This window comes from Anguilla anguilla, chromosome 8, assembly GCF_013347855.1.
Source record: "Anguilla anguilla isolate fAngAng1 chromosome 8, fAngAng1.pri, whole genome shotgun sequence".
Lineage (NCBI taxonomy): Eukaryota > Metazoa > Chordata > Actinopteri > Anguilliformes > Anguillidae > Anguilla > Anguilla anguilla.
Window position 1 is genome coordinate 45,304,868 of NC_049208.1, and position 20,565 is coordinate 45,325,432.

The 20,565-nt window shown below is 45.6% G+C and overlaps 1 protein-coding gene across 1 annotated transcript in view; it reads right to left on the reverse strand.

Moving 5' to 3' along the window:
* Positions 1 to 507: 507 nt before the first annotated feature.
* Positions 508 to 20,565, reverse strand: part of gatad2b (GATA zinc finger domain containing 2B) — a 53,522-nt gene continuing 33,464 nt past the window's right edge. Inside the window, 11 exon segments of the mRNA XM_035429925.1 lie at positions 508 to 5,540; positions 6,251 to 6,476; positions 6,890 to 7,000; positions 7,546 to 7,748; positions 9,064 to 9,415; positions 9,650 to 9,820; positions 11,175 to 11,303; positions 13,370 to 13,501; positions 13,769 to 13,819; positions 13,821 to 13,899; positions 14,708 to 15,058. Of these exon segments, the coding sequence (XP_035285816.1) occupies positions 5,404 to 5,540; positions 6,251 to 6,476; positions 6,890 to 7,000; positions 7,546 to 7,748; positions 9,064 to 9,415; positions 9,650 to 9,820; positions 11,175 to 11,303; positions 13,370 to 13,501; positions 13,769 to 13,819; positions 13,821 to 13,899; positions 14,708 to 15,057 (1,941 nt within the window). The 5' untranslated portion in view covers position 15,058 and the 3' untranslated portion in view covers positions 508 to 5,403.

Here is a 20,565-nt window from a genome sequence, read left to right on the forward strand (position 1 = left end):
AAATCCATTTAAACCATTCACAAATGACCTGGGACTTTGAAGTTATAAGGCGGGATGTATCAAGCAGAGGTGGGTAACCCGGCTTCAAAGAGTAAAAAGACTGACCATGTATTTGCTCCACCACCATGCACTAAACCAGCTGATTACAATAATTAGGTCTCCTATCATGCTGAAGAGTTATGCTAATTAGAGTCAGCTGGTTTAGTGCATGGTGGTGGAGCAAATACATGGTCAGTCTTTTTTACTCTTTGAAGCCGGGTTACCCACCTCTGGTATCAAGTCTCCAGTGAAAATATTGACCTGGCTATCAGTCAGAATTCTAAGAGAACCAACTGCCATATATGAGCGTGTAAAATCAACCAAAAAATATAGTTCGCCAAGTTGCGCCGTGGGTCTGGACAGTTTCGTGCTTGTTCAATCAGTCATCGCCGTGACTCTGCAGCACTAGAATTGTCTGGCAGGAGTGATTATATTTGAATCGCCTTAAACACAATAAACACACTCAAGTTGTAAACTGTTCCATCCTTTATTAAACATAGCTTGCAAGAGATAAATATTACAAAGTTATTTCCTCCAAAATTAGCTTATTTTTTCAGTCAATGCATAATCGTTATTAATCAACTGGCAGTATTCAAACAGCATTAATTTTTTTCTTTTCATTTTGTTTTTTTAGACAGTTAAATATCAAGGATGTGCAAAAGGTTTGGATTAATGTTCAAAATAAAAAGTAAAACATTATAAAAGCGCTTATTTGTTTTTTCTTGTTGCTTAGAATCAAATTCGATTTATTCTCTAACCCCATTCCCTGATCCCCTTAGCCGCTTAAAATATACATATTGAGGAAAGATTTAGTGTGAATGGCAAGTGCACTTAGCAAGGAATTTCAGTGACTTCATAGACGACAACAAACATGTCAGTTCAAATGGATACACTGAAATGACAGCTGTCATTTGATAGCTGTCATTAAGCCGTCATAAATTTAGAAGGTATAGGCTACTCAGATGGAGGCTACTGAAATTTTGTCACGAGAAATAGCATGCACATACATAGCACAAGTGTAGGCCTACATTTTTTGTATTGGTGCTACGAAGCAATATATTTTACAGATATTTTATATCTGCAACGAATTTCCCCCTGGACAGTTAATGTCAATATCTGACCTAAATTGTCACAATGGGAATTAAGGACTGTCTGGTTACTAACTGACCTAAATTGGCACAATGGGAATTTAGCACTTCTTCAGAAATCCCACTGCCTACCATTAACATACGGGCGATGTGCTTCCCTGACTGGACAATAAATCATTTCCAAACTTAGCAGGGAAAAATCTTAAACTGCGTCTTATTCCTTTGACTTCCCTTCCCTCCCCAGCCGCACTCCTCACAACTGCGCGGGCAATTTGTTAAGCAAAATTAACCGTGTTTTAACTTTACCATTATTGACGCAAAGCAAAAAATAAAATAAAAGTACTGTTCACGCATATTTACCCATGAAATGTTTCAAAGCTTCTATTAAGATACGGATCAAATCCTCTACTAACACTACGAACTACAAAAATATACAGTAAGGGCAAAAAATGCGTTTATCGCTAATAAAAACAAAAACAAAGAGAGAATTATAATCTCATACATTTTGCACATTTCTTACAAGTTAATACACAGTGATCACAAAACGAAATGACGCGCTTCACAATATTCATGGCTTTTTGTTTGATTTTCTACACAATATACAACCATCTTATTTTAATTTTTTTCTTAAATCCAAGGAAAAAAGCTTATGTACAATAAGTCATTATTACTTCTGACCTAGCAAATATCATGTCATTTGATTTCATAGTTCATACAATTTTTGTTTACAAATAAAAAAGAAAAACAAATTGTTGAACTGAATCGTGAAGTCAGCGAAAGACGTTTTTAAAAAAATATTTAAAACCTTAAAAAAATTGACATTTAAAAACCTTTTTTTCCCGATATCTTTTGATTTTTTTTGTGATTGATATTAAAACTAAGGTACACGGATGCTTCTAGCATAGTTTATAAGAGAGCGAGATAGAGAGAAAGATGTTTTCAATATACAAGTCAGTCTTTGCAATGTTGACTCAGAAACAAGACAATTTAACATCAAGAGAGAATTAAATCTCCTCCCCGTGCCAAGATTTAAAAGGAACATAATTGTATTGCAATCCACTTTAACCAACCGTAAACAGGGGACATGTTTAAAAAAAAAAAAAAAAAAAAAAAAAAAAAAAAAGTTTCTCGCAAGAGTGTAAACTTCCCCACTTCTCTTAAATATTGCACCTGCGGATCAAATGTGCCCACAAGTATTTACTCTCCTGGCGACTTCCAAGTTGTGTATCGAGTTCTGAGATGCCGCTTGCCGGGACAGCCCAAGTTTTGAGGTTGGAACCGGCTATCTTAAGATGGGCCAGAGATTAGGTGTTCCAAAATAGTGGACGGATGGTCACTGGGGTGGTGTGGGCCAGGAGTCAGTGGAGGTGGTGTGGGTCCAAGATGGGTAGTAACATGCATACTTTGACCCTGTCCAAAGGAATTATTTAAATCAAAAGTTGCCTACTGGTGATGGCACATGCAGTTACACCGTCATCCGTAAAAATGTACTGCATTTTGTTCACCTTCTCCGGTGTCTGAACTTATTAGGCTAGATGACACTGTGGGGGTGGGTCCTAAAAAAACCCATTAATTGGGTTCTGGACGTTGACATTTTTGGAACCCCTACCGTAGCGGGTGGGGCTGTCAAGTGTGGTACCGGTACGTCACATTACTGACACAATTAACATCCTCCACCTGCCAAAAATAAAAGAAAATAAAAAAATAAAAATTACATTACATTTAAAAAAATAGATTAATTAAAAAAAAATCACTTTTGCAGCCAAACACTCTTTTTGGTTGCTGCTGTCCAGGGCCTGAAAGGGCTCCGATGATCAAAGGCAGTGGCAATCATGCCCAGTTTAACCCAGCCTTAGCCCCGCCCAACTTGGGACATCAGGTGTGACGAGCACTGATCAAAATAAAGCCAGCAGCAGCTACACGAAACAGGACAGGTAATCCAGCAGAATAAGGGACCGATTTATTGCCATGCGACCACAGGCCTCCTCAGACATCTCTTGATCATAACGCCCCCCCACCCCCACCACCTTTGTGAACTGTACCAACTGACATTTAAATCACCAGTTCCAGAAACCAGGTCGGCAAACAATGTAAGCTTTACAGAAAGAACGAAGAGCCTAAAAGCCATTGAGACGACCCCCTCCACCTGACGGCATTGGGTGTTTTTTCAGTGACCTGGTGACTGGTTTATCCAGTTTGAATGTAATACTGTTCAGTGCTTGAATACTGCCGTTTATTCTTATTTTATTTTACCTCCCATCGAGCACCGAGCCTCACAGACTGTAGCATTAAAGCACTTTGCCTCCAGAGTCCAGGCCATCTGAACCAACTGCCAGGCACAGACCCTTGTGGGACTGACCAAAGCTCAGCCCCTGGGGGGCATTCTATCTAGCGGTACCTTTTCAGGTAACCAGCTACCATTGCAGTGCTTAAGTTTCCTTAATGTTAGAGGGAAAAGTTTGAAACTTTTTTTCTTCCCCAATAGCAGTCCAGTTCCAACAGCTCCCTCTCACTCTCCATCCAGTTTAATAAGTGTTTGGATTGATAAAACATCAAAATAATTAAGGTGGATTTAAAAAATGATAATTTATAACAATTTGCGAAAGGAGAAACCCTAGTTCTCCAAATTCTAGTAGACAACAGGGTAGTATCCACCCACCTCAAAAACCTGTGAAATGTAACATTTCCTTTTTCCGTTTTTCAACTCTTCATAACAAAGTGCCGCTGGAGGGTTCTCCTGTGCATACAGGATGATTGATCCATGACTTGCTATTATAGATAAATCCATTTAATAATATATTTCATCTATATATAATTTATATAGATATTTTATATTTTTATTGATTTCTTTTTTTCATTAGTTTAAAATTACCGTCTCCCGGGAAAGTACCTCTCAGGCACACAACGGTTTCTACGGGAGACGCCGCCGTAAAAAAAAAAAAAAAAGGTCGAGAGCCCAGATTGAAGCCAAAAAACCATTCCGACATTAACCAGCTCTCTCTCTTTCTCTGCCCTCACTCGAGTCTTCTCCAATCAGTCAAAACATGCAAAGGACAACATAAACAAAAAACAGGAAAAAAGGGGGTCTCGAGGCAAAAACAACAAAAAAACACCACTTTCCGTTTAATCGCGCCGTGCCAGACATGAAACCGTTCGAACATTATAACTACAAATTACAGGAAGTAACAAGTACCTTCCCCCTCCTCTCTCAACCAGTTGCCATGCGAATAGACCACAGCCTTGGTGGTACCTCAAAGCCTATTTGCCTTTAGCACCTATGGTGTTGCCTACATGTGACGTGTTCCATTTCACGCGAGCCGGTGTCCAGCCATGGCGGTCATTCTTGTGTTCACGTTGGCATATCCTCGGTCGAAAGTTGTTTCGTCGATGGGGTCCGGATTACACGGGTCCGGAACAGTGAGATTCTACGCATTTCTGAAAGTGGACCGATGTGCCAACCTTCACTGGCCGTGTCTTCACGGTTCCACTGAGATCGGTAAAGTGGGCCGAGGTGACATGCGTTTTTCTGTGGGAAAGGCCCTCTTGTGCGGACGCAGAAGGAGGGGGCTGTAGAATTCTCTGGAGTTCCCCAGGGCCTTGAAGACGCAGAGGGGCCAAAAGAGACCCTATGGCGCACAGTGCTGCTCCATAGGTTCCAACAGCCGCAGGGAGTTTCAACAACCCACAGGAAATAGCTGGCAAATTCGCTTTTTTCCTCAAACTTAAAATTTTTTGTTTGTTTGTTTTTTAAATGATAAATTTTATAATCCAGCCAGGAAAATTCCTGTTGATGGAGAAGGGAGGGAAGGAGAAGGGAGGTGCGAGCGGGAAAATGGGTGTGGGGCTGGAGTAAACATTAAATATATATTTTTTGAAACTTAATTTTGGGACACTTTTGCCCCCATCCCAAAAAAAATAAAAATAGAAGATAATTGAACCAATTAGCATAATAATAAATGTAATAAGAACAGAAACAGAAGCAATAGTGATAATAACGATAAAGGTTATATGTAATATGAATACTAATAATAACACTAATAATAATAATACTAATAACAATTATATGATGATTTTGCTAGTAAGAAAGCAACTTCACTGACAGCTTGGCAGCTTTTATACTTGCTGATTGTGTTGTTCAGATGGGTTAGTGGGCTCTGTGGACACACTGACAGCAATGCACCAGGGGCGGGGCGTTGCTATGAGTGATGGGGGAGGCGGGGTTAGGGGCAGGGTACACAGGGGTGGGGGGTGTGGTCTTGGTGGGAGGGGGCAGGGCTCATTTCTGCCCAGAGATGGACTGCGATATGGAGCGGGGCGGGATCATGTCCAGCAGGTACTCCCTCTGTCTGTCTGCCAGGCTGGAGGTCTTGTGCCCGCCCACCCCACCTGGATTCAGGTAGGAAATGTTCAGCCCTATCAGAGAGGGGAGAAGGAAAGAGAGGCATTATAAGTATTATTATCATTGTTATTGTTTGTGTTTACAGCACTGGTATATCTATATGTGGGTGGCAGTGTAGTGTAACGTGTAAAGAACTGGTCTTGCAACCTAAAATTCACAGGTTCGACTCCAGGGTAGGACACTAGATACTTAACCTGCATTGCTTCAGTATATATCCAGCTGTATAAATATGTGCAATGCTATGTAAATGTTCTGTAATATGTTGAACAGTACAGTCACTGTCAGACTGATGTTAAATGGCACACTTTACATGTGTGTTCTCTGTGTGTTCTGGTTGCTCTGCCAATAAAGCACCAACTTTTGACTGAATTAAATTTAACTGAGAAAGTGAGGGAAAGAGGGAGAGAGAGAGAGGGGAAGAGACAGAGGGAGAGGGACAGATAGGGAGATGGAAGGAGAGAGGGAAATGGCAGAAAAAACGACGAGGGAGATAAAGAAATGATAACGAGTAAGGTAGAGATGCTGGGAGCAGGACAGAGGAAGAGGGGGAGGAGGGAGGAGAGATGAAAAAGAGAGAAAAGGAGAAGTGAGAGAATGTGGGACAGAGGGAGAGTGAAATGGGACTACAGTCTGCGCTACTGGATAGAGGGTTGAGGGCAGGGATATGTTGGGGAGCGGTTTCCGGGGGAGACGTAGGGCAGTGGTTGCCAGGGGAGACCTTCACCAGGGATGTTGTAGAGCTGGCGCCGGCTCTCATGCTGTGACCTGCTGGCCCCGCCCCCTCCACCGCTGGCCCCGCCCCCTCCGCAGCGCTGCTGCTGCTGCTGCTTCCCCGCCATTCCCATCAGCCCACTGGCTACGGACAGCTGGGATGCCTGGGCGAAGGTGGACAGCACGCCACGCGCGGAGCTGGACAGGCCTCGCTGGAGAGAGGCCTGGGGCTGGGGGGCCTGGAGGGGGGAGGGGGGGGTTAAACCCTTTCACCAAAAAAAACTTTACGCACTATAGACAATCAAAGAGCACGATACAAGGACACACACATAAAATATCAGACACGTAGGTGTATTCACACACACACATGGTTGCACGTATGCATGTAACACACCCGTGTGTTACAGTTTGTGCCAGAACGGGGTATTTTGGGCGTTAGGTGTCATTTTTGTGGTGTTAGGCTGGGGTTTAAGCATTAGGAGGTGTTTTAGGGGGTTTGGGGTATTTTAAGAGGGAAAGAGGCATTGCAGGGCGGCGTTAGGGTGTGTTTTGGGGCGTAAGGGGGTGGGGGTTAGGGGGCATTTTGGGGCGTTAGGGGTCGGGCATTAGGGGGCGTTTTGGGGGGTGAGGGGGCATTTGGGGGGGCTCTCACCTGTCGCAGCGCCTGGTGTCGGATCATGGTCTCAGCCTTGCTGACGCTGGGCACGGTCTGGGCGGAGCTGGGAGACAGGGCCGCCTGCTGCTGAAGTCTCTGTTCAATCTCCTGTGACACACACACAGAGAGGCGGGGCCACAGTCAGGCACAGCCAATCACACCCTTTTCTGATCCCGCCTGGGGATCCCCCCGCTCACACAACACAAGGAACAATTAACTATAGGAGGGGTCCTCAGCCCAGGCCCTCGTATAGACCCGAAACCTGGTCAGCTGGCTTCCCCAGGACCTTATTCACAAACTAAAGCAGATCAGAGGTGGAAAGTCCAGGGGTCAGAAAGTAAAAGTCCTGCCATGTGTTTCTTCTACCCACGAGCTCAGCCCAGCTGGTTTCACCAATCACTTCTACCTCCTGGCTGAAAAACTGTTAATTAGCAAATCCAGATGATCGGAACAAAAATACTGGGGAGGACTTTTACTTTCTGGACCTGGATTTTCTGCCTTGATCGCATGCATAATTCACCCTCCGAAGGGGTTGATTAAGGGATGAAAACAAACCTCAGCAAACCCTCTGGTTTTCCAGGACTCGGGTCGGGTAAAATCCCAAATCCCAACATCAACCTCAGACCCTCCCCCACCCCCCTGGCGCCTCCCACCTGCTCCTGCTGCAGGGCCTTCACAAAGGCGTTCTTCAGCCTATTGGTGTGCTCGGCCTTCAGAGCCTTCTTCTGATTGGACGTCATGCACTGCTCGCAGAGGATCCGCCCCCCCTTCTCCTGTTTCCAATGGGGGGTGAAGTCGGTCCGGCACTGGGCGCAGCAGAAGGGCTCCATGCGGGACAGCGCCCCCCGCAGCTTACCTGGACAACGGGTGACAGAGGTCAAAGGTCGTTGTGATGTAGAACACAAGGGGTGGAGCAAGCTCAGATGCTGCAGTTTCCGAAGCGCATGCCGACCTCTGTTCTTAATAATTTAATTATCTGCAATCACACCGATTACGTGAGCTTTGTTTGTTAAATGCCCGACAGAACAATATGACTGCTCTTGGGTCCAGAAATGAAATGTTTAGCTGGAAACTGAAACCTGTGTACACACCGCCCCCCCCCAGGAAAGCAACCACTCACGCCCCAGGTAGAGCAAGGAGCAGCTAGGGTGGAGGGGTACACAAGACATTTACGTGAAAGAGGGGAGTGGGACTGATCCGTTTCTGAATTTCCTTCCAATGTCTGCTCTTAACCGTTCAATCAGATGGATCTTTTATTTGCCCTACTGGCTGATCTGGGATCAGTACTAATCCTAAATCACACAGTTCCTGTGTCCAACCCAGCTGGTCTGGGATCAGTACTAATCCGAAATCACACAGTTCCTGTGTCACACCCAGCTGATCTGGGATCAGTACTAATGCTAAATCACACAGTTGCTGTGTCCAACCCAGCTGATTTGGGATTGGAACTAACGCAACATCAGTCCCAATTTATATTGTTTCTACCGAGTTGTATTTTCAAAATGGATATTTACTCATTTGATGTTATGATGTTATTAAAATGCAAGACATGCAATTACCACAAGGTGGTAGCATTGCTTAGACTGTTCTTTATTGTCTCACGTTCCTTCAAGGACCATAATGCTTTGCGGTTGAATACATGCAGGAGGTAGATTGCAGACACATATGAGAAGAACGTGTTTCAAGTGAAGAAGGGTGATGTGTTAATTCTTATGAAATGTTGCTAAACAAGTTACATATAGTATGCAGTAAACTGTCGAGAAGCTAAACTCAAATTCTTGGATCATTCACTGTGTGAACTAAACTGTGTTCCTGGCTAGAAATAGCTGTACAAAATAAGTATTGCACCTTACTGAACCTGTGTTTAGCAGTTGTCTATGACCATGAAATGCACTTTTGTATGTTGCTTTGGATAAAAGCGTCTGCCAAATAAATGTAATGTAATGTAATTTGTTTGTTTTAGATTTGGGGTCAGCATTAACCCCCCCGGCTCACCCTGGCTGATCTGGGATCAGCGCTAATCCCAATTCACACTGTTCCCTGTGTCACACCCAGCTGATCTGGGATCAGCACCGCGGCTCACCCTGGCTGATCTGGGATCAGCACTAATCCCAATTCACACTGTTCCCTGTGTCCCACCCAGCTGATCTGGGATCAGCGCCGCAGCTCACCCTGGCTGTCGATGACGCTCTGCACCACCTCCTCCAGGCCCACCATGTAGATGAACTCGCTGTTGGCGGCAGAGGGCAGGAAGTGGAGGAGGGGTGCCGGTGGTTTCGGGGGCGGGATCTCCAGCAGGGTCTTCTCCAGCTGCTTGCGCAGGGCCAGCTTGGCGGCCGCCTGGCTGCTCACCTGGTCCCCCAGAGACCCCACACCCGGGCTGGGGAGGGTGGAGGGGCTGACTGCACCCACCCCGCCCACACTCCCCACCCCGACCCCACCCGCCGCCTGCATGTGGGCCAGGTTCATGTAGATGGCCGAGGAGCTGGAGCGCTGGGAGGCTGCCACCTGCTGGCTGGAGGCCTGTATTACACACGTATGCACACACGTATGCACACACACGCGCGCGCACACACACACACACACAAATGCACATACTTTACTTTTATGTGACACCACAGCCTGGTCCATACAGTTACGTTCCTTCAACATTTCCCACATTAACAATGGAGGGCACAATGGGTGCAGTGTTAAAACAAAACGTTGGGGTGCAGACAGCCTCCAGGTTGTAACACACACACACACATGCCAGCGTACCTGCTGGTAACCCATGGCATTGTTGAGGCCCCCCGAGGATGTGCGGACCATTCCAGGCTTGGGGGGCACCCGCTGGCCCTGAAGCTGGGCGGGGTTCGGGGCGATGACACGCTGTGACATCATCATCTGGGGCAGGGCGGCGCTGGCGGCCGACCTGATCACTGTATGCCCCTGCGGAAAGACACGAAGACGAAATTAACATAAAAACAAGAAATACTAAATTATAGGTATTATACACAACTATACATGAAAATAGGGAATGACATAATGATGGACAGAATATAGCATTAAACTCATCTAGGACTGCCACTTAAGTGTATATGAATTATATGAAGTATATCTGTATATAAAATGTGTTCAAAATAAATCCATAGGGAGAAATACTACAATAATTAAACTTAAAATGTTTTCCTTGATCTTAACAGAAACAGAAAAGGGAATTTGTACAATGTACATGACTACACTTGGAACTGATTCGATTTGTAAGGACACGATTCTACACTCCAGAACGTGTCGTTACCCATTGTGCCCACTAGATGGGAGCAGACACATTAGTATTGAGAATCACTCAACCAAGACCATTACAGCTCCAGCGGACTGAGCTCAAAACAGAACATATTCCTAATATATGTGGAAACCTTTTATTAAACAAATCAAACCCAACAACACCATTAAACCATTCAGTTATGTTTACAGATGCACAGAAACACACACACACGCACACACACGCTCACACACACAAACACATTCTCACACGCACTACACACACACTCTCTCACACTCACATTTATACACATGTCACTCCACATGCTCACACACACTTTCACATTCGCGCTCACACACATTACATTACATTACAGGCATTTAGCAGACGCTCTTATCCAGAGCGACTTACACAGCTTTTACATAGCATTTTTTTAACATTGTATCCATTCATACAGCTGGATATATACTGAAGCAATTTCGGTTAAGTACCTTGCTTAAGGGTACAACGGCAGTGTCCTACCCAGGAATCGAACCAGCGACCTTTCGGTTACAAGCCCAGTTCCTTACCCACTGTGCTACACTCCGTCCCACACACAAACTCACACTCGCACACTCACTCACATTCATACACACACGCACACAACACACTTACACACACACACACATTCTCATGCTCACACTACACATGCACGCACACTTACGCACTCTCTCACACACACACACACACTCACACCCACACACACACATTCTCATGCTCACACTACACATGCACGCACACTTACGCACTCTCTCACACACACACACACACTCACATCCACATTCACATTCACGCTCATACTACACACACATGCACACACACTACACACTCACACACACTCACACTCACGCTCACACGACACACACATGCATGCACACACACATACACTCTCATACACACACACATACACACATGCACACCACACACACATTCTCACACTCACATTCACACTACACACGCACACACACACTCACTCAAACACACACACACACACACACACACCTGTACAGTGCGGAGGTTCTGGGGCTCTTGAGTGTGGAGGCCAGGCCGCATGGGCATCTTGGCCAGGCCCTGGGAGCCGTGCAGGGGGGAGGGTTGGACCGAGGAGCCTGAGTTCTGGACCACCGGCACCTGGGCACAACCAGGCAGACCAGGGTCACAAAACGCTCACCACACCATGATGGGCGGGGGGGGGGGGGGGGGGGGTAAGATAAGTGTAAGATAAATCCAATCCATAGAATGAACCGATGTATGGAGGTAGTGCTGACAGGCTGAATACACAGAGAGGAAGAGGGAACCCTGGGAAATCTCAGATCTTTTAAAATTTTATTTTACAATCAGTATAAGGTGTAGAACTGGTCACGATCCCAGTGTCAGTGTGACAGTGAACATTCCTGCACAAAGAGGGACTGAACCACGAGGGTAGCCGTGTGTGTGTGTGTGTGTGTGTGAGTGCCTGTGTCTGAGTGTGTGCCTGAGTGCCTGTGTGTGTGTGTCTGTCTGTCTGTCTGTGTCTGTGAATGTGTGTGTGAGTGCCTGAGTGTGTGTGTGTCTGTGCATGTGCGTGTGAGTGCCTGTGTCTCAGTGTGTGTGTGTCTGTGGTTGTGCGTTGAAAGCGTTTGTGTTGAGGTTGTGTGGTGAAGGCGGTTGTGTTGAGGTTGTGCGGTGAAGGCGGTTGTGTTGAGGTCGTGTGGTGAAGGTGGTTGTGTTGAGGTTGTGTGGTGAAGGTGGTTGTGTTGAGGTTGTGCGGTGAAGGCGGTTGTGTTGAGGTCGTGCGGTGAAGGCGGTTGTGTTGAGGTCGTGCGGTGAAGGCGGTTGTGTTGAGGTCGTGTGGTGAAGGTGGTTGTGTTGAGGTCGTGTGGTGAAGGTGGTTGTGTTGAGGTCGTGTGGTGAAGGCGGTTGTGTTGAGGTCGTGTGGTGAAGGCGGTTGTGTTGAGGTCGAGCGGTGAAGGTGGTTGTGTTGAGGTTGTGTGGTGAAGGCGGTTGTGTTGAGGTCGTGCGGTGAAGGCGGTTGTGTTGAGGTCGTGTGGTGAAGGTGGTTGTGTTGAGGTCGTGCAGTGAAGGTGGTTGTGTTGAGGTCGTGCGGTGAAGGTGGTTGTGTTGAGGTTGTGCGTTGAAAGCGTTTGTGTTGAGGTCGTGTGGTGAAGGTGGTTGTGTTGAGGTTGTGTGATGAAGGTGGTTGTGTTGAGGTCGTGCGGTGAAGGCGGTTGTGTTGAGGTTGTGTGGTGAAGGCGGTTGTGTTGAGGTTGTGCGGTGAAGGTGGTTGTGTTGAGGTCGTGCGGTGAAGGCGGTTGTGTTGAGGTCGTGCGGTGAAGGCGGTTGTGTTGAGGTCGTGCGGTGAAGGCGGTTGTGTTGAGGTCGTGTGGTGAAGGCGGTTGTGTTGAGGTTGTGTGGTGAAGGTGGTTGTGTTGAGGTTGTGCGGTGAAGGCGGTTGTGTTGAGGTCGTGCGGTGAAGGCGGTTGTGTTGAGGTCGTGCGGTGAAGGCGGTTGTGTTGAGGTCGTGTGGTGAAGGTGGTTGTGTTGAGGTCGTGTGGTGAAGGTGGTTGTGTTGAGGTCGTGTGGTGAAGGCGGTTGTGTTGAGGTCGTGTGGTGAAGGCGGTTGTGTTGAGGTCGAGCGGTGAAGGTGGTTTTGTTGAGGTTGTGTGGTGAAGGCGGTTGTGTTGAGGTCGTGCGGTGAAGGCGGTTGTGTTGAGGTCGTGTGGTGAAGGTGGTTGTGTTGAGGTCGTGCAGTGAAGGTGGTTGTGTTGAGGTCGTGCGGTGAAGGTGGTTGTGTTGAGGTTGTGCGTTGAAAGCGTTTGTGTTGAGGTCATGTGGTGAAGGTGGTTGTGTTGAGGTTGTGCGGTGAAGGCGGTTGTGTTGAGGTCGTGCGGTGAAGGCGGTTGTGTTGAGGTTGTGTGGTGAAGGCGGTTGTGTTGAGGTTGTGTGGTGAAGGCGGTTGTGTTGAGGTTGTGTGGTGAAGGTGGTTGTGTTGAGGTCGTGTGGTGAAGGCGGTTGTGTTGAGGTTGTGTGGTGAAGGCGGTTGTGTTGAGGTTGTGTGGTGAAGGCGGTTGTGTTGAGGTCGTGCGGTGAAGGCGGTTGTGTTGAGGTTGTGTGGTGAAGGTGGTTGTGTTGAGGTCGTGTGGTGAAGGCGGTTGTGTTGAGGTTGTGTGGTGAAGGCGGTTGTGTTGAGGTCGTGCGGTGAAGGCGGTCGCGCTGACCTTCTGCACCACATTCTCCTTCTGGATCTGGCTCTGGCGCAGCTTCTTGAGGAGCACTAACCGCGCCTCCTCCAGCCGAAGCTCCTCCCTCAACGCCTTAATCATCTGCTGCCGCTCCTCCCCACTCTTCCCCTGGGGCACACGGACAGAGGGACACATAAGCATGCACGTACACACACACGCACACACACACACGTGCACAATGTTAATCCCACAGCATTGGAAATCCAAGCCTGGGGGTGGCTCCAGTCCCCCTGCTGGTGGGGCTTCTTATATTCCCCTGGACAGACGTTCTGAACTACAGGAAATTCAAAGCTGCCATCAGCACCCCAACTGCCCAGACTTTAGTTATTTTTTCTTTCTAATGTTATCTAGCAAAACCCCAAATCTCTCTCGTACCTTAAACATCTCCAGGTTGGCTGAGCGCAGGCGGTCCTCTGTGTGGGGGGGGGGCGCGGGGGCTGGACGCCTCGTTATCAGACAAGATGATCACGTCTGGAGAGGGGGTGCGACGCTCTCGCTCCACTTCCCTGGAAGAAACACTCACACTGACTGACTCCCTCACCATCTCACACACTGACTCAGTCACTCACTGATTCACACACATACTGAGACACTCACAGTGACTGACTCATTCACCATCTCACGCACTGACTGTCACACTCATGTCTCACACTGACCGTCTCATTCAGCAATTCTTACACTCACACAATTCACAGTTCTCAGTTAAGCAGCTGTGTGCGCAAGAGTGTGTGTGTGAGTGCATGTAAGTGTGTGTGTGTGTGAGTATGCGTGTGTGTGTGCTTGCATGTGTGTGTGTGCCTGTGTGTGTGTGAGTGTGTCTGTGTGCGTGTGTGTGTGTGTGTGTGTGAGTGTGTATATGTCTGTGGTTATGTAGGCTGCTGATGTTTTCTGAGTTGATGCTGCTTTGCTAAATGAATCCAGTAATTAAAAACAATAATGATATTAAAAACAGAAGCATTCAGACCCTGCAGGCAAACAACAGAAAATCCCCTCTGAGGATGCCTAGTCCTTAAGACACCTATCCTACCAATCAGACCACACCTATCCTACCAATCACACCGCACCTAACCCACCAAAACACCGCACCTATCCCACCAATCAGATCTCACATATCCCACCAATCGCACCTCACCTATCCTACCAATCACACCACACCTATCTCACCAATAACACCTCACCTATCCCACCAATAACACCACACCTATCCCACCAATCACACCTCAACTATCTCATCAATCCCCCTCACCTATCCCCCAAAATCTCTCTCACCCAAACCCCCCAAAATCTCTCTTGTTTCATACATCCCCCACTCACCCCCTCCTGGCGCTCATGTCCACCGGCTCGTCCGCCATGTTCTCCTTCCCGTTTTTCCCCGCAGCTCCGTGGGCGCCAGCCGCGGCTCTCAGGCTTCCGTTCACCTTCTCCTCGTACCCGGCGCCCCCCCCCGCAGGCCCCTGGGCCCCGCCCCCCTTGGCCTCGGCGGCGCCGCCCTCCAGGCTGGCCAGGTCCTTGCGCTTGAGCAGTGCCAGCATCTTCAGCCGCTCCATGGCCTCGTGGCCCTCCATCTTCAGCCGCTTGGACAACGCTTCCTCCCGCTCCTCCGGCGCCTCCACGCCCCGCTTCAGCAGGTTCATCCGCAAGGCCTCCTCACTGATCCGCTCCATCCTGAGACACGGAGAGAAAGCCTCATCGCCATCATCATCACCATCATTACGACTGCTACTGCAAGTACTACAACTACTATTATTACCATTATCATTATTACTACTACTGCTACTACTACTATTATTATTATCAGTACTATTATTTTATATTTTTTTATTATTATTGTCATGCTTGTACACAAAACAATGTTAGTTGTTCTGCCAAGAATGTATCATTGAAGCTCAGTGAACTGAGAGCCAGGAAGGCACACGCCTCCCAAAAGCCACACACATTTCAACCGATGAGGCTGCCGTAACTCGCGTGAACCCATATAACGTTTATGTTTACAGTTGTTTATCTCAATAGCATTATCCTTTACCACGTGGCTTGGGATTGACGCACGTGTTTCGAACCATTACCAAGTGTTTGTACAACCTTCCGTTGCGGGGTTTTCGTGAAGTCATCTTGTTTATGCGGGCACATGCAGGGGAGTCAAACCAGGAAACAGTTTCCTGGCAAAGGCAGGGAACCAGGGAAACAAACACGGAGGGGCGGGTACAAAACCGCGATGAACAGGACTACCGAACAGGAACAGACCGTGAAACTGGACACACTATAGCCGCGTTTCCACCGCAGGAACTGTACCCAGGAACTAGGAACCTTTTGAGGAACTCAGTGCTTTCCACCGCAGGGACCAGGGTCTAAATTAAGTTCCGGGGACTTGATTTTATCATCAAAAAAGTCCCTGCTCGGGGGGTAGTACTTTCCAAAAGTACAGTAACTTTTGGGTATGGGGCGCAAGCGCTGAACATGTCTGATTGGTCGAGTACTCACAGCATTTTATTTCAACCGCCATTTAAAAAAATCTGCAGCCGCAAACCAAATGATTATTTTCAAAATAATGACTTGAATTCAAATTTTTATGTTATGTGGCACAGCAGCCTACTTTTGGTTATAGCCTGCCAACGTCTACAGATGAGAAATTAAGATTGAAGATTATAGACTATAATGTGTCCTCTTCTGTTCTTTTCTTGCTTCAGCATTAAGTCTGTTTTATTAAATATTAAGCATTCGTGCTGGGACAGCATATTACGTACCAAAACATTCAAATGGTTTAATTCAGCTGCTGAGTATTTTCATCCGGATTTTCTTTGTTAGCCCGTTATAATTGACTCAAAACGCTTGACACAGTTATGTGAGGTAGGCTATGCGGTAGTTCTGCGTAATTTACATTGGGGATACAGTAAAAGCAAACCTTTCACACTTTTTGTCAGGGTAAAAAATAACAGGTAATTATAGTCATCGTCCCTTTTGCTTTTTCAAACTGCCATAATTTTACTCTGCGATTCTTCAATTCCACAAAAAGACCAGACTAGACGGACTCTTTATGGTGCATGGTTCGCATTTGGAGGGCACACTTCAAGTATTTAGCTGCTCCACTAGCAACTTTCTAGGAATCTAAAAAAGATGAAAGCAAACAGTGGCTGTACCACTGCAATATTAATTTAAATTTTCACGCTAGTCAGGGTTTTCATTCTAGTTATTCTTGTCATTTTGCGATATGGAAATGACGGTGAGAGTCGAATTAATCAATTCAACAACAAATTGTTTACGACGTGTGCATGTTTTCTGCTATAAATGTTGTTACCAGTTATTTGTGGAATGTGAATGCATTCTGTCACCTCGGATGTCAAGACATGAAAGTGAATATTCGCATAAAAACATAAATGTGTTTGAGAGGATATATAAAACAGTTACAATCTGTATATTGGCCTGTTATATCCCGTTTGTTGCATAACAGCGGTCCAAGTTGAACTACCAACGAGAGATGATGGTGTCTGATGGTGTCACCTGGTGCGGTCCACACCGAAATGTCACCGAAATGACTGGCAATAAAGATTTTGTGCAGTGTTTTGTGTAGCGACGAGTTGAAACAGCTAATTTCTCCGATGCAGTTTACTGCCGGTTGATTTAATTAGCGGTATTAATGTGACGAGAAGCGCTTTGTCGTTTGAATGCAGAATGCAATACACGTAATTGGTGTCACCAACCCTAGTGACGCCACTGATAATGAGACAAAACGTCCGGTTATGCTGAGCTATACAACGCTATTCCAAAAGTAAAATTAGACATGCTATACATTGTTAGAAAGCTTATTCTGTCACCTATTGGACTGATTAACTGTCGATCAAGCCAGATTTGACTACAAACGACAACAACACTGAAAACAACGTGTGGTATTACACACCGCTATTTTGGAAGGTACCCAGGCGTCACAAAAGAGCGTATATTTCACAAGCGGACTGTATTGTGAAAGGGACATCTCTATGCGTAAAACCAATGATAAGATTGTATATTTATTCCATATTTAGTCGCAGATATTGACAGTAGAATTACATGGTATAATTTTAGAAATATTCATCTTGTTTATTTCAGTGTTCAGTGAGCAGTGTTTTTCAAAGCTGTACTGGCATACCTTCAGCTATTGTTGGCTTTATCTTGTTGCTACGACAAAATACAAATTTTTTGTGGTAAAAGAATGTTTTCATGTTTGCCCAAATCGACACAATTGTCCAGTGTGTGGGGAATGTAGTTACAGATGAGACTGCAGGGAGGGGGTGCTGGGTAAATGCACGACCAGCACGACAATGGTGGCGCTGCAAAACTCCGTATTCGGCATAGTTGTCCTGAATCGTCCGCTAATAAAGCTAGAACACCGAGTTTGAGTTTCAACTCATAATTTGGTTGCAGGAGCACAGAATGTCTGAATTGAGCAATCTAGGCACGCCGGCGTACCGACCACTATGGGCTTTTAAGAGGTTAAAGTGTTTTAATTTTCCACAGCAAAGTGTTAACATTGGCTAAAAGTCTGTACAGCCAGTTGATTTAGCCTCAAATAAATAATTTATATATGGCGTCAAATAAATAACTAGAAATACCGAGGTTGTATGCCTCCGCCAACCAGTGGCCAGTGGTAAAAAGGTGTTTTGTGAGGTCACAGTGACCTTGACGTTTGACCACCAAAATCGAATCAGTTCATCCTTGAGTCCAAGTGGACGTTTGTGGCAAATTTGAAGAAATTCCCTCAACGCGTTCCTGAGATATCGCGTTCACGAGAGAATGGGACGGGCGTGAGGTCACAGTGACCTTGACCTTTGACCACCAAAATCTAATCAGTTCATCCTTGAGTCCAAGTGGACGTTTGTGCCAAATTTAAAGAGATTCCCTCAAGGCGTTCCTGAGATATCGCGTTCAAGAGAATGGGCCGGACGGATGGATGGACAACTAATAAATAAACAAACATAAACATAACCACAACAGACACACATGCATGCACACGCAAGATCTGCCATTATGCCTACAGTTGACACTGTATTGGTTACCAATGGGAACAGCAGCCTGCCAATCATACCGCAGTCACTGATGACAAAATGGGCTGTGATCTTGGAGCTCACAGGACAGAGCCTGCCCGCCAGGTCCAGGCTAAGGCGCATATAATTTTGGATGAGAGGGCAGCTTCTCCCAGCAGCTCCAGTGAATGGGGAAGTCATGTGACCCTGATTCCAGGAAGGGTCATATCTCTGACCACCACCTATCATGTGGCCATGTGACTAGCACATGAACACACACACACAAACACACATCAACCTATCACTCTGCTCTGTCTCTCAGTCAGTGCGTTTACATGCACAGTTGAAATCGATCTATATTAACCCCTTAGCGCACATGCCAAATCTTGCCAATCCTTGCCCATTTAGGGGGTACCCTATTTAAAGCTTTATAAACTCCAGAGAGACTTGAAAAATGGCTTAAATGAAGCAAGACATTTATACAATTTACATTACTAATGCAGATTAGTTTATTCATAATTCTGGGAGAAATAAAGTGCCACAAATGCAATTGTCTAGACAAAAAATCAAAAATGAATTTGCACTTTTTTAGTTTGCAATGAAATACTGAGAGATAGCGTATATACAGCAAGTTAAACTATACATGTGCTGGATCAAAACTTCTTGAACACAAGTTCATAAAATCTAAGGGTTGATATGTAGAACTACTATAGATTTATGAAGCAAAAACTAAGCAGTGTACCCAGCGTCTCCAAATCTATCCAAAATGTCTAAATTATGCATTGCTGTAAATCACAACATATTCACCTATTTCACGACAAATCAACTGTTTTTATTCAAGAAACTCACTGTTGCATCATTTTCAAGTGGGAATTACAAGCTTTCCGTCAGTACAGTGGTCTAAAATATCTAGGGGTCCAGAAACATATCCAAAATCTTGCCAAAACTGAATAAAATGTTTTTCCATTATAAAGCATATAAATGAGCCCCTTATGAAGGTTTAAGATGAAACATTGCTATCAGATTTTTAAAAAATGCAAAAATATTGTCACACAATGCGGTACAGTACCTAACATGTAATACTTAGGCTAACTCTTGTATGTATTTCTATAATCTGTACTCCCGTATGTTTTCTTGTATGGGGATGGGACGACATGAAAACAAATTTCAACCGTCCACCATGTTTTGGCAATGTTACAACTCTCACGTCATCACTGTTGCATGCTTCACAAAAACTATTACACTACTAACTAACGCTTACATTACACTGTGAAATATCCACATTATATAATACCACTAACCTATTTAAAGATACTCAATTTCAAAAATAACGTATATAACCGAAGTATTTTGAGCAGTAATACTTACATATCAATGATGAAATCATATCTATGTTCAGTAGATGGAGACAGACAGTAAATCAATGATACTGTTCTATTCACTTCTGTTTTGCTCCAGAAAACGATGTCAGCTAGGTCTAACAGCAAACATATGGCTTAGCTATGCCCAGAAGTCCTCATAATAATAGTATTTTCCAAGAAATTACGAAAAATCATTGACCACGATTCGTTAGGTGCACCTTTTACTGCTACCACAGAGTGAATACGTAAGTGAACGCGATAAGAAAAATTTCGGTTACGCTGACCAAAAAAATGCTATTCCAAAAGCAAAATTAGACATGTTACACATCATTAGAAAGCCTATACTCACATCTACTGAATAAATGTTTTGGCAATCAAGCCAGACTGTACTAAAAAGGGCGACAATGCCGTAAACAACACACGTGGTATTACGCACAGATATTTTGGAAGGTACCCAGGCATCACAAATGCGCGTATATTTCACAAACGGAACGTCTGAGTTCAGTAATCTCGGGAAGCCAGCGTGCCGACCACTAGGGGCTTTGCGCTAAGAGGTTAATAGCTTGATTTGGCCAAAGATGAGATTTAATTGGACTACTGTCATTGTCCCAATATACATGACTCAGAAAGAATTGATTTATTGACCGAGGTGTGTCTGACTAAGACTTTCTTCCGGTTGACCTTTTGCATCACATAGTGGAACCAGCTAGTAGCAAACGGCGCCCTCGTCGAACGGGGGACTTTTGTTGGTTTTGTCTATGTTGTCTGTGCCTGGACTATTAAAGACAAAAAATTGACAACTTTACAGTGCTGTACA